Raw genomic sequence first — 10,206 nt, forward strand, 5'->3', positions numbered from 1 at the left:
TGAAACCAGGGCCATCAGGCTCCACATCTGAGCACTATGTTGGGGGCTGGATGCGTGAGGGAAGGTCATGTTGGGGAGGCCTTTGATTTGGGGCTGCTTTCTAGGTGTAGGAGTGACTGGTGTGATGTTGGGGGATCCTCAGGCCTTGGGGGCAGAATGGCTGAGACAGCTGGGGAGAGGAGAGGGCTGTTTCCCCCTTCAGTCCCTTGGTTCTGTCATCCCTGGGGGCAGTCAGTTCCTTCTGGCAAATGTGTGTCTGTATGTGGAGCCTTTCTCACAGTGATGCTGTACTCAGAAATTCATATTGAACATTTGTGATAAAAAAAAAAGGTGGGAGGGAGGGAACAAGTCCTGGGCGGGATGGATGGAACTGGTAGAAATGGGTCACCTGCCCTCATAGATGGGGACAGTTTTGCCACTAGAGTATTGTTGCAGCAGCTCAGTTCCTAACAGTAATGGCATAAGATATAGCAGGTGTATTGTAGCCGGCTGTATTGTCCAAGGTCCCCCAGAGTACGTCCATCTCTTCACACAAACCCTCTTCCCCTCTTATCCCTTTGCAGGCTTTCTCATCTAGGGGCATTTATTCAATGGCCCTTGCTCCTTTGGGCAGCCTCTTGCCCAGGACGCAGCTGTGTACCCCTCATGGCATCTGCATGCTGGATCAGGCCCCTCCCTCTCCCCCAAGCTTACCACTAGTGACAAGGACATTGAAAGGGCAGGTGGAGTGGGGAATGCTGCCCAACTCTATGCCCACAGCCCGACTGGTGGGCTCTGTCCCACGACCCCACTGCCCTGTACTAGGATGAGGAGGGGTGTAAGGAAGTATGTCTGTGCAAGCAGATTTGGACATTGTGGATAATAAACGCCAATTGCTTGCACCAGTCAGAGTCCGGCCAGAAAAACATGGCACACTAAAATGGGTAATCAGAGAAGTGTTTACAAAGGGGACTATTTAGAAAGAGCAGGTATAAGGAAACCACAAGTGAGAGTGAGTGCTCCAAGATGAGCATCAAGGGGGAGCCAGCTGCTAGGCCTGAAGGGGCAGAGGGAGGAAGCAGTTAATGGAACCTAGAGATAGACATGGTTACTGAGAGGGTCTCCAAACTATGACTTGAGGTTGAGAGTTGCAGAGAGCCCACAGTGACCTTGATACCACAGGAAGGGAGCTGGGGGAATAAACACCTCAACCTCCTCCTTCCCTCCATTCTCTCGCTGGGGCTCCCCACTGACAGAACATGACCGGAAGCCAGAGGGCAAGGGAACCTGTTGATGTCATCCCAGTGCAGAGGAGGAGGAGAGGGGCGGAAAGTAGGTCCAGAGGGTCCAGTGGAAGACACCTGGCACATCCCTTAAGTTTACTTGGCATTTAGAGTTTACAAAGAACTTCCATATAGTCATAGTTCTCACAACAACCCTGCAAGGTAGGTAGGGCAATGATTATAATCCCATTTCATAGATGAGGACACTGAGGCTCAGAGAGGTGAAACAACTTGCCCAAAGTTATGGGACTCATCTTGAGATGTTAAGTCCAGGGACCTTCTCTGAGAGGTCTCCTGTGAGACAAAACGGCTCTGCTGGGAATCCAGCTGCTGAAGAAAGCCCTCAATCTGGAGTCTTGGGGATGGCTGGGGGCTCAGGCAAGGTGGCCGTGGGCCTCAGAAGATATCCGAGCGGAGTGGGAGAGGCTGTTCTGTGCCACTGATGAGGAGCTCAGGGTCTCGGGACAGCATGGAGGAACTGGGCACCACCAAGGTCCCCGTACTGCCCACAGTAACTTCCTTTTCCTCCTGCCGCAGGTGCCGGAGAATCTCCTGTGACAGGGAGAAGCTGCTTCCCTCTGCAGATTCTGGAACAGAGGTGGGGAAAGTGCAGGGAATGGAGTGAGGCCCTCACACATTCCCACTCCAACATACCCAGAGGACTTGCTGGGCAGATCCTCCAACCTTCCCTCTCTCCTACCTCCCTGCACCCCCTCCCCACCCCTAGCCATTGGGGCTAGAGTTTCATGGAATCCTAGAGCTAGAAGTCGTTTTACATATAACAGAATTCCACCCTCTCTCTTTTAGAGATGATGCTCAGAGAGGGGCAGAGACCTGCCCAAGGTCACACAGCAAGGGATTGGCAGAGCTAAGGCTGCAACCCCAGTCTCTTGGCTCCTGGCCTGGGACTCATCTGCTTCCTCTGGCATCCCTATTTGAAGTGAGAGGCCCCTAGAGCCCACCTCTTCATGCTCCACCCAGGACCCAAGGCCAAAGAACCCAGAAAGCAATCAAGTGTCCCAAGTGAGGAAGGGGCAGGGCTTGAATGACCACTTGGGAAGGCCCAGGGCATGGTGCTGCCATATCTCCTTCTGACCCTCTGGGCAGCCGCTGGGACCCCTGACTTCTCCTGCCCTCCAGCTTATCAACCCCTCACCCTGGTAGACAATGAGGCGACAGTTGTTCTGAGACTCAGGGGCATCTGCCAGGATGTCTCCAAGTGTCTGGCAGAAGAGTTTGGCCTGCTCAATCCGATCCTCTCTGCTAAAGCCAGCTCGGCCATCCTGTGACATGGCAAACAGGGTCTGCAAGGGGGTGGCATACTCCAGGACACAGATGCCTGCCTGGAGGAGGTGAGAGGAAGATCAGACTCAACCAGGGGCCAGGCAGACAGACTCTGGACCCCAGTGCCACTGCTGGGGCCCTACTCCCTCAGTTTGTAGAGATGGAATCCTGGGAGATGGCTACCCTGATGGGGGTCTAAAGCTGTCTGGTTGGCCTTTGCCTCTGACACCCCATTCCTAAAATCAGGGCAGGGCTGTGCTAAATTTACCCTTCACAGATCTCCTCCTAAGATGCCAGGGCAAGGCCCACCAAGCTGAGCTATCAAGTGCTCCTGCTGGAAACTGAGTCTGGGGGCTGGACTCTGGTGTTCAACTGGTCTGAATTTCCTTCCACTCAGATGAAATCCTTCGAATATTCTCACAACCTTCATCTAGGGCAGCTTTATGGTCCAAAGCATGGTATAGTCAGGTTGAAATCATCCACTTTCTTGCTAATTCTCTAAGTCTCAGTTTCCTCATCTGTAAAGTAAGGGGCATAACAGTCCCTACCCCATGGGGTGGTGGTGAGGATTTGATGAGGTGTCAGATGAAGCACCTAGAATAGCGTCTGGCGTGCAGTAAGTGCTCAATAAATGTACTTATCATTATCATCATTCAGAGCTGAATCTTGCCCAGCCCTGGGACCAATTGGGGAAACTGAGGCTCAGAGAATGGCAGTGAAATTTTATCAGTGCTTGGCCAGGGGTTGAAGTTCTGGGGCTCTGGGCCTGAGACTCCCCAGCAGACCTCCCTGAAAACTCACCGGCTGCCCGTTCTCCAGAAGCTGATAGACGCTATTGGTATAAACTCGGCCTTTGATGCCAGCACGGTCAGCGCTTTGCTGGGGCAGCTCATGCAGGAAGCAAATGTTGGGGTCAACCACACTCAGGTCGTCAGGCACCCCACAATCCAATGGGAAGAGGATGTGCAGCCGATGGCTCCCTGCACTGCATAGTATGTTGTTGTGGAGCTCATTGTAAATTCGGATCCGGGCCCGGAGCCCTGGGTGGAAAGGCCCAAGAAGTCATTCCCACTAATCCTGTCTTCCACTGCACCCAGCACAGAGACCTGGGTCATTGGTCCCCTCAATGTGTGGGTCCAAGAGAATCAAGGGTCCATTCCACTCACATTATCCAGAAGGCCACCAGGGGCAGAGCATCCAGGAACCCTCCCCACCCCTTCACCTACTTCCACCACCCCTCTCTCCCTTCACTTGTCCTTTGTCCAGATTTCTGTGTCAGCCCCACTCCTTCCCACCACAGCTTTCAGGGCTCTGAGAGGCAGGCAGAGCCCTGGAAGGTGACATTCCCAGCATTCTCAGGTGTACCGAGCCAGGCCTTTGGTTTTAGACCCGTTTCTTAGCAGAAGCCCTGGTGTCAAGGGAAGACAGCAATGAGCTATGGGAGAACCAGAGCCTTGGCCAGCAAGTCAGAAGAATGAGACACAACACATGAGCTCACGGTGGAGTGGTCAAGGGTCCAGGCTCTGGATAGACCTGGGTTCAAATCCTGCCTCTTCCTCTTACTAAGCTGTGTGACTTTGGACAAGTCACTTTATCTCTCGGAACCACAATTTTGTTGTCTCTAAAACAGGAATGATGATTATCCCTTCCTCACAGGGTGTGAATTAAAAGAGAAAATGCACATGAAGGGCACAGAGCATGCAGTAAATATTTATTGAAAGAACCCATGGGTGACCTTGGACAAGTCACTTAATGGCTCTAAGCCCCATATTCCTTCCTGTAAACCAGGCATAATAATAATATCCTTCATGCCTACAAGATTGCTTTGGCAATCAAATGATTTGTTAGACATGAAAATTCTTTGAAAAATATAGCAAGTTCTGGAAACACAAGAGGCCATGTATCTTATTGTCTGTCTTGTAGATCTGGAAATAGGGGCATAGGGGATGGCCCACCTGGTAGGATCAGCCGCAGGTACCCAATATAATAAGACCATGCCAGCCCATGGGCGACATTGAAGTTCCTTTTTTCACAGACTGCAGAGAACTCAGCTGGGGCCAGGCCCTGTGGACAGCAAGGTAGGGCTGGGGAACCCCCATGAAGGACAACCAGAGCCCTCCTCCTCCAAAAAGATTTCCCAACCTGCTGCTTACTTGCTCCCTTCTCTGCCATTGCTGAACCCACTATTCCAGGACATCATAGGCTCCAATCTAAGGACCAACCTCTAAACTAGCCCTACTCCCAGTACTGAGCTCAGAGCAGGTCACACTAGCCACAGCCTCCACTTGGCAACACCCTCCACACCTCCCTCTGTGTCATACCTGGAGGCCCAGGAGGATGTTCAGTGCCTGTGAGAGGCCCAGGAGGGCAAGGATCCAAGTGAAGGGCAGGCCATTCGTTTTTGGGAGGAAGCAGTAGAAATAGCAGGACAGTAGCAGCAGGGCCCCACAGCGGATGGGGCAGCCCAGGCAGGCCCGCACAGCCCTCCAGTAGCTGCCCTGGTACCTGCAGGTGACAGCCCAGCCGCAGACTCCAGCCTAGTTCGGCCAGAGAGATTCAAGGAAGGATAGGGCTGGGGTCAAGGGAGTGAGACATGATGGGTGCCCGATTGCTATGAGTACTGCAGGGAGTCACCTGGAATTGATGTGGCACAGCTCCTCGGCCAGACTGCAGGCCCCCTTCAATAGCAGTCCCAACTGCAGGGAGGCTAGGTGGAGCACCAGCCATCGGAGCGTGTGGTCTGGCGGCTCCCCCACTCCCCAAAGGGCCACCAAGCAGGCACCCAGCAGGACCAAGGCTGCCTTCTGGGCCCCGTGACCCCTGGGCTGCGGGATGGATGGGTGGAGGCTGGAGTGGGCCATCTGTGGGTACCAAGAAGTCCACGGCTGTGCTCCCCTCCCTCTCCTACTGCTCTGGGACTGAGGCCCTGGCTGGGCACCTCCCCCAGCTCTCTACCCTGCTCTTGGAGACACCTCTAGGAGACAGGCTGGGCATACAGCATCGCAGAGCTCCTGTCCAGGAGAGATTTGTTGAAAACAGAGCAGGTGGAGAAGTGCATGCACCCACACATATACACCCCACCCAACCCCAGTGAGACCACAGATGTGGTCAAGAAAGAAGGCAGCAACTGTCCCAGACCCAGACCTCAAAGTGTCCTGTGAGGTGCCACCCATCTAGGGACCCGTGGGGACCTGGGCTTCCCTCTCCCCAGAATCCACCCCAGGGAGGACCTTAGTCAGCAAAGCTGAAAACCACAGTTCAGGGGGTGGGGGCAGGGCAGCCAGAAGGCTGCCATCAACCTCTAGGTCCCCCAGGGCCTCAGCCTTAGAGCTCTGGCTGGGCTGCTCCTTGTCCTACCTCCTACCTGCCAGACCGCAGGTTGTCTCTGGAAGACGACAGGGAGAGAAGGTCCGGTGCAAAGGCTCCCAGCGACCAAGGGCAGCCTCTCTGGGTGCAGCCTGAAAAATGAAAGGTTAAAAGCAATTGAAGCTTTTTCCACAATACTCCAGCCCTGGCAGCTCACCCGACTACCAGTTTAGAGTGCGCTGGGGAGGAGGATATTTCCTGCTCCCCAGGGAGGGAGGAGGAGCCCTCCCACCAAAGCGCTGACGAGCCACGCCCCAGTCTTGGCTTGGGCTGGCGGGAAAAGGTTGGGAAGGCCCTCTTTCCGTTGCTCTTTGCTACCCCAAACCAAGGGTGTTCAGAAACTCCCTAACGCTCCCTGTAGCCACAACCCTGAACACCAGCTTCCCCTCAAACCCCCACGATCAAAACACACTCTACCAACACCCACGCGGGACTGCGCACACTCAGCCAAAGGCAGCACGCACACTACACCGTGCTGCCCTGCCTGATTATTTTATTCTGATTTCCAGAGGCAGATCCGCTTTTTCTGAAGACTGTGATATAATGAGGGAGGTGGGGAGAGTGGGCGGTTATTTCCTGTAACAACAGCCTTTCCAGTAAAGGGCTTGGTAGGAGCAGAAAGCCTGCGGAGGGGTGGGGTTTGGGCTCTCATAGGAAATGGCCACGCCTGTGACTTCTCAGAGTGAACCCAGTGGTTTCAGCCAAAAAGGCAGTTGTGTGGATAATAATAATAATAAAGTGCTTACCATGCTCCAGACATTATGCAGAGTATTACATATGTTACTTCACTTAATCCACTCTGCCACCCTGTCAGATAGAAATAATACTATCCCCAATTTACAGTTGGGTAATCTGAGGCTCAGTGAGGTGAATTAACTTGCCCTGGTCCCTCGCCTAGTAAATGAGGGAGAGGGGATGTGAAGCAGGTGGGTTGCTCCAAAGCCCAGCTTGCTCCGGTCCTTGATTTCCCAGAAAGGGGTGGAAGATGCCCAGGCAAATTTCATGTTTACAGTTTCCCATGGGGTGAGGAGTGTCTCTGGCTGCTCCCTGGCAAACTGATAAACTGATAAGATTCCAGGATGGGGCAGACCTGGAGAGTGGGATTGGGGTGGCCCCACAGAGCAGCAGCAGTTCATTCCTGCCCAGGTCAGGGGGCCATTGCCTGCACCCTTCCCCACATCACAACCAGACACGAGAAGACACACAACATTCATAGATGCCACTGGCCTCCCAGGAGCCAGGAGGCTTCCTGAAAATACTCTTGTTTTTGAAAGTAATTTCCTAAGAATGGAGAGGATTCCATACACTTTCTCTCCCCTACAATTGGCTCACGAACGGGCCCCCTGAGGTGGGCAAGGGCTCAGCTGCTTCAAAACCAAAGAAAGTCAAAGTGGCCCAAGAGAAGGCCTGAGCAGAGTCCTCCAGAGTGGGCACTCCATAGCTGCCTCAAGGTCCAGCTGTGCCAAACAGCCTCAGGCCTCCAGGATCCTGCCCGGCTGCCCAGCACTAACTCGTCTGCTGCCAGCTCCACTGCTCCACACTGGTCATCATTTCCCACAACCTGTTCTTCATCCCTGCTCCCTTCTCCTGGAGGAAGTTTCTCTATTTTATATGCCTGGTTAGCACTATGCATCAGCAGCCTTAAAAAACACACAGAATCATGGACCTAGCAATCCACTTCTAGGAATCCTTCATCACAAAATAATCAGACAGGGGCCGGCCGGGTGGCGCAAGCGGTTAAGTGCGCACGCTCAGCTGCGGCGGCCCAGGGTTCGCCGGTTCGGATCCCGTGCATGCACCAATGCACTGCTTCGCAAGCCATGCTGTGGCAGTGTCCCATATAAAGTGGAGGAAGATGGGCACGGATGTTAGCCCAGGGCCAGTCTTCCTCAGCAAAAAAAAAGAGGAGGATTGGCAGATGTCAGCTCAGGGCTGATCTCCTCACCAAAAAAAAAAAAAAAAAATCAGACAAGAGCACAAAGATGCCCATTTTTCAGATGTTTGTGGCAGTGTGATTTACACAGAGAAAAACTGAAAATTATCGAAACACCCAACAATAGGGGACTGGTTAACTAAATCATGGTTCATCTTAGAGTGAAACGTTGGGCAGCCACTAAAAATGATGGTGTAGTTTTGTATTTATTGACTCTTAAATATGCTTATTGTATATTTCTTACTGGAAAAAAGAAGAGTACAAAACAGTATAATTGCATTTTTTTTTTTAATCTGCAAGTGGGCATTTTATTTATTTATTATTTTTGTGTGTGTGTGAGGAAGATCAGCCTTGAGCTAACATCCTTGCCAATCCTCCTCTTTTTGCTGAGGCAGACTGGCCCTGAGCTAACATCCATGCCGATCTTCCTCCACTTTATGTGGGATGCCGCCACAGCATGGCCTGACAAACGATGCATCGGTGCGTGCCTGGGATTGAACCCCGGCCACCAGCAGCAGAGCACGTGCATTTAACCGCTACGCCACGGGGCCGGCCCTCTATAATTGCATTCTAAGACATAGACATTGCATGAAAAAAGGTCTAGAAGGATATATGACAAAATGCTAACAATGATTATTCTGTACAGTGGGAATATGGGTGATTTCTAGTATATTTTCCCCTTTTTGCTGATTATGTTTTCTAGGGTTTCTTTTCCTAACATTGAACATATATTAGTTGTTTGATGCTTACAGTATGCCATAAAAAGAAAATATCCCAACATTGCGTCCTCCTTGGGGCCTCCTTCTGCTCCCCTCTGTTCTCATGGCCCTCTGCTGCCTGCTGCTGCTCTGGGCTCTTTTTCCTGAGTTTGAACCTGCTCTGAGGCTTTGCAGGAGGCTGTGGGGCCACGTCATTTAGGAAGTAAAAGATGTGGCCTGGCTGAGAGGAGTGAGGAGTGATGGGGGCCAGGGAGGCAGGGAGGCCATCCAGAGGCTGGAGAGTTAGGGACCAGGTCTGACTGGAGAGAAAGGTCCTGTAGAGGGGAAGAGGGAGAGAAGGCTGCTGAGGGAGCAGAGGCCCCACCATCTGGGCCTTCCAATGCCAGGCCAGAAGTTTCCACACGCCTTTGATCCATGCAGTCCACACATCTGTATGCTGACTTTCTGCTGTGTGTGAGGGACTGTGCTAGGCATGGGACATGCTGGTAAATGTGTCAGGCCAGGCCTTGTTGTCATAACCTACCATTGGGCAGGGGCAATGGGCATTGCATAAATGTACAAGTAGGTAATTAACTATAGATATGGTGAGAGCTTTGAAGAATGCATTCCTGTTGCTGCTGTGAGGGGAGCCTGGAATACCCAAGTCCAGATTTCCCTGAAGAAGTGCCATTTTGGAAGGAGCAAGAGAGGGACGTGGGAGAAGAGTGTGGGTGTAGAACATTCTGAAAGAACAGCATATATAAGGGCCCTAGGGTGGGAAGGAGCTCGGCCTGTGGAGGAACAGAGAAATGGCAGGTGTGGCTGGAGCATGTAAGCATGTTGGGGGTCTCCATTAGTCTCCTAAGGCTTCTATAACAAAGTACCACGAATTTGGTGGCTAAAAACAACAGAAATTTATTGTCTCACAGTTCTAGAAGGTAGAAGTCTGAAATCAAGGTGTTAGTAGGGCCACACTTCCACCGAAGCCTCTAGAGGAGGATCTTTCTCTGCCTCCTCCACCTTTTGGCAGCCCCAGGTGTTCCTTGGTTTGCAGCTGCAGCACCTCAGTCTCTGCCTCCATCATCACAGGGTTTTTTCTCCGTGTGTCTCTGTCTTCACAGGCATTTCTCCTTCTTATAAAGACACCAGTCATATTGGATTAGGGCCCACCCTAATGACTCATCTTAACTCAATTGCATCTGCAAAGGCACTATCTCCAAATAAGGTCACATTCCCAGGTACTAGGGGTTTAGAACTTCAACATATCTTTTTGGGCGACACAATTCAACCTATAAGAGGATCAGTGGTGTAAGAAGGGGACTGGAGAGTGGGTGGGAGCCTTGTGGGCTGAGGCCAGGGCCTGGGGAGCATCATGACAGCTGCATGGATGAGATTGTCTTCAACTCTCAGACAGGCCAGCTGTGCTGATGGGCAGGGACCTTCAAGCTCTTCTAGACTGACCATCTGGCATTCAAGGAGGAAGCTGAGGAGCACAGAGGGAAGTTAGGCCCAAGTTCCATGCTGCCCGGCTCACTGGCTGCTGCCCTCAGGCCAATGTTGCTGAGTGCCGACACCCTGCTCCACAACCTGCTTGCTCCTGGGGCCTCCTCCTCACTTCCTGATAGTTACTTCTTCCCTCTAGACACTCCGGAAGTTGGTCTGG

General features: G+C 52.4%; 1 protein-coding gene across 5 annotated transcripts; it reads right to left on the bottom strand.

Annotated features, from left to right (window-relative positions):
- Positions 1–1,325: 1,325 nt before the first annotated feature.
- On the bottom strand, positions 1,326–6,440 carry STING1 (stimulator of interferon response cGAMP interactor 1). 5 transcript variants are annotated; one of them, XM_058541583.1, is made up of 8 exons: positions 6,340–6,440; positions 5,904–6,004; positions 5,181–5,557; positions 4,868–5,051; positions 4,502–4,610; positions 3,348–3,586; positions 2,419–2,605; positions 1,326–1,849 (listed from the first exon to the last, which is right to left on the bottom strand). In XM_058541583.1, the coding sequence occupies exons 3-8, from the start codon at positions 5,405–5,407 to the stop codon at positions 1,659–1,661; spliced, it is 1,137 nt and encodes a 378-aa protein (XP_058397566.1). In that variant the 5' UTR covers positions 5,408–5,557; positions 5,904–6,004; positions 6,340–6,440; the 3' UTR covers positions 1,326–1,658. The 5 variants fall into 5 exon arrangements, with proteins under 5 accessions (XP_058397566.1, XP_058397556.1, XP_058397575.1 ...); XM_058541573.1 differs by having other exon boundaries at positions 6,330–6,424; XM_058541592.1 differs by having other exon boundaries at positions 6,325–6,393.
- Between the last annotated feature and the right edge of the window lie 3,766 nt (positions 6,441–10,206).

Source organism: Diceros bicornis, chromosome 1, assembly GCF_020826845.1.
Source record: "Diceros bicornis minor isolate mBicDic1 chromosome 1, mDicBic1.mat.cur, whole genome shotgun sequence".
Classification (NCBI taxonomy): domain Eukaryota; kingdom Metazoa; phylum Chordata; class Mammalia; order Perissodactyla; family Rhinocerotidae; genus Diceros; species Diceros bicornis.

What these genes read in the sequence shown, in the direction of transcription:
- STING1 (XM_058541583.1), bottom strand. Translation starts at nt 5,407, where the DNA reads ATGGCCCACTCCAGCCTCCACCCATCCATCCCGCAGCCCAGGGGTCAC. An exon ending in CCTGCGGCTGATCCTACCAG is followed by an intron (nt 3,587 to 4,501) that starts GTGGGCCATCCC and finishes CTTTCCACCCAG; the next exon opens with GGCTCCGGGCCCGGATCCGA. An exon ending in TCGCCTCATTGTCTACCAGG is followed by an intron (nt 1,850 to 2,418) that starts GTGAGGGGTTGA and finishes CCTCTGTTCCAG; the next exon opens with AATCTGCAGAGGGAAGCAGC.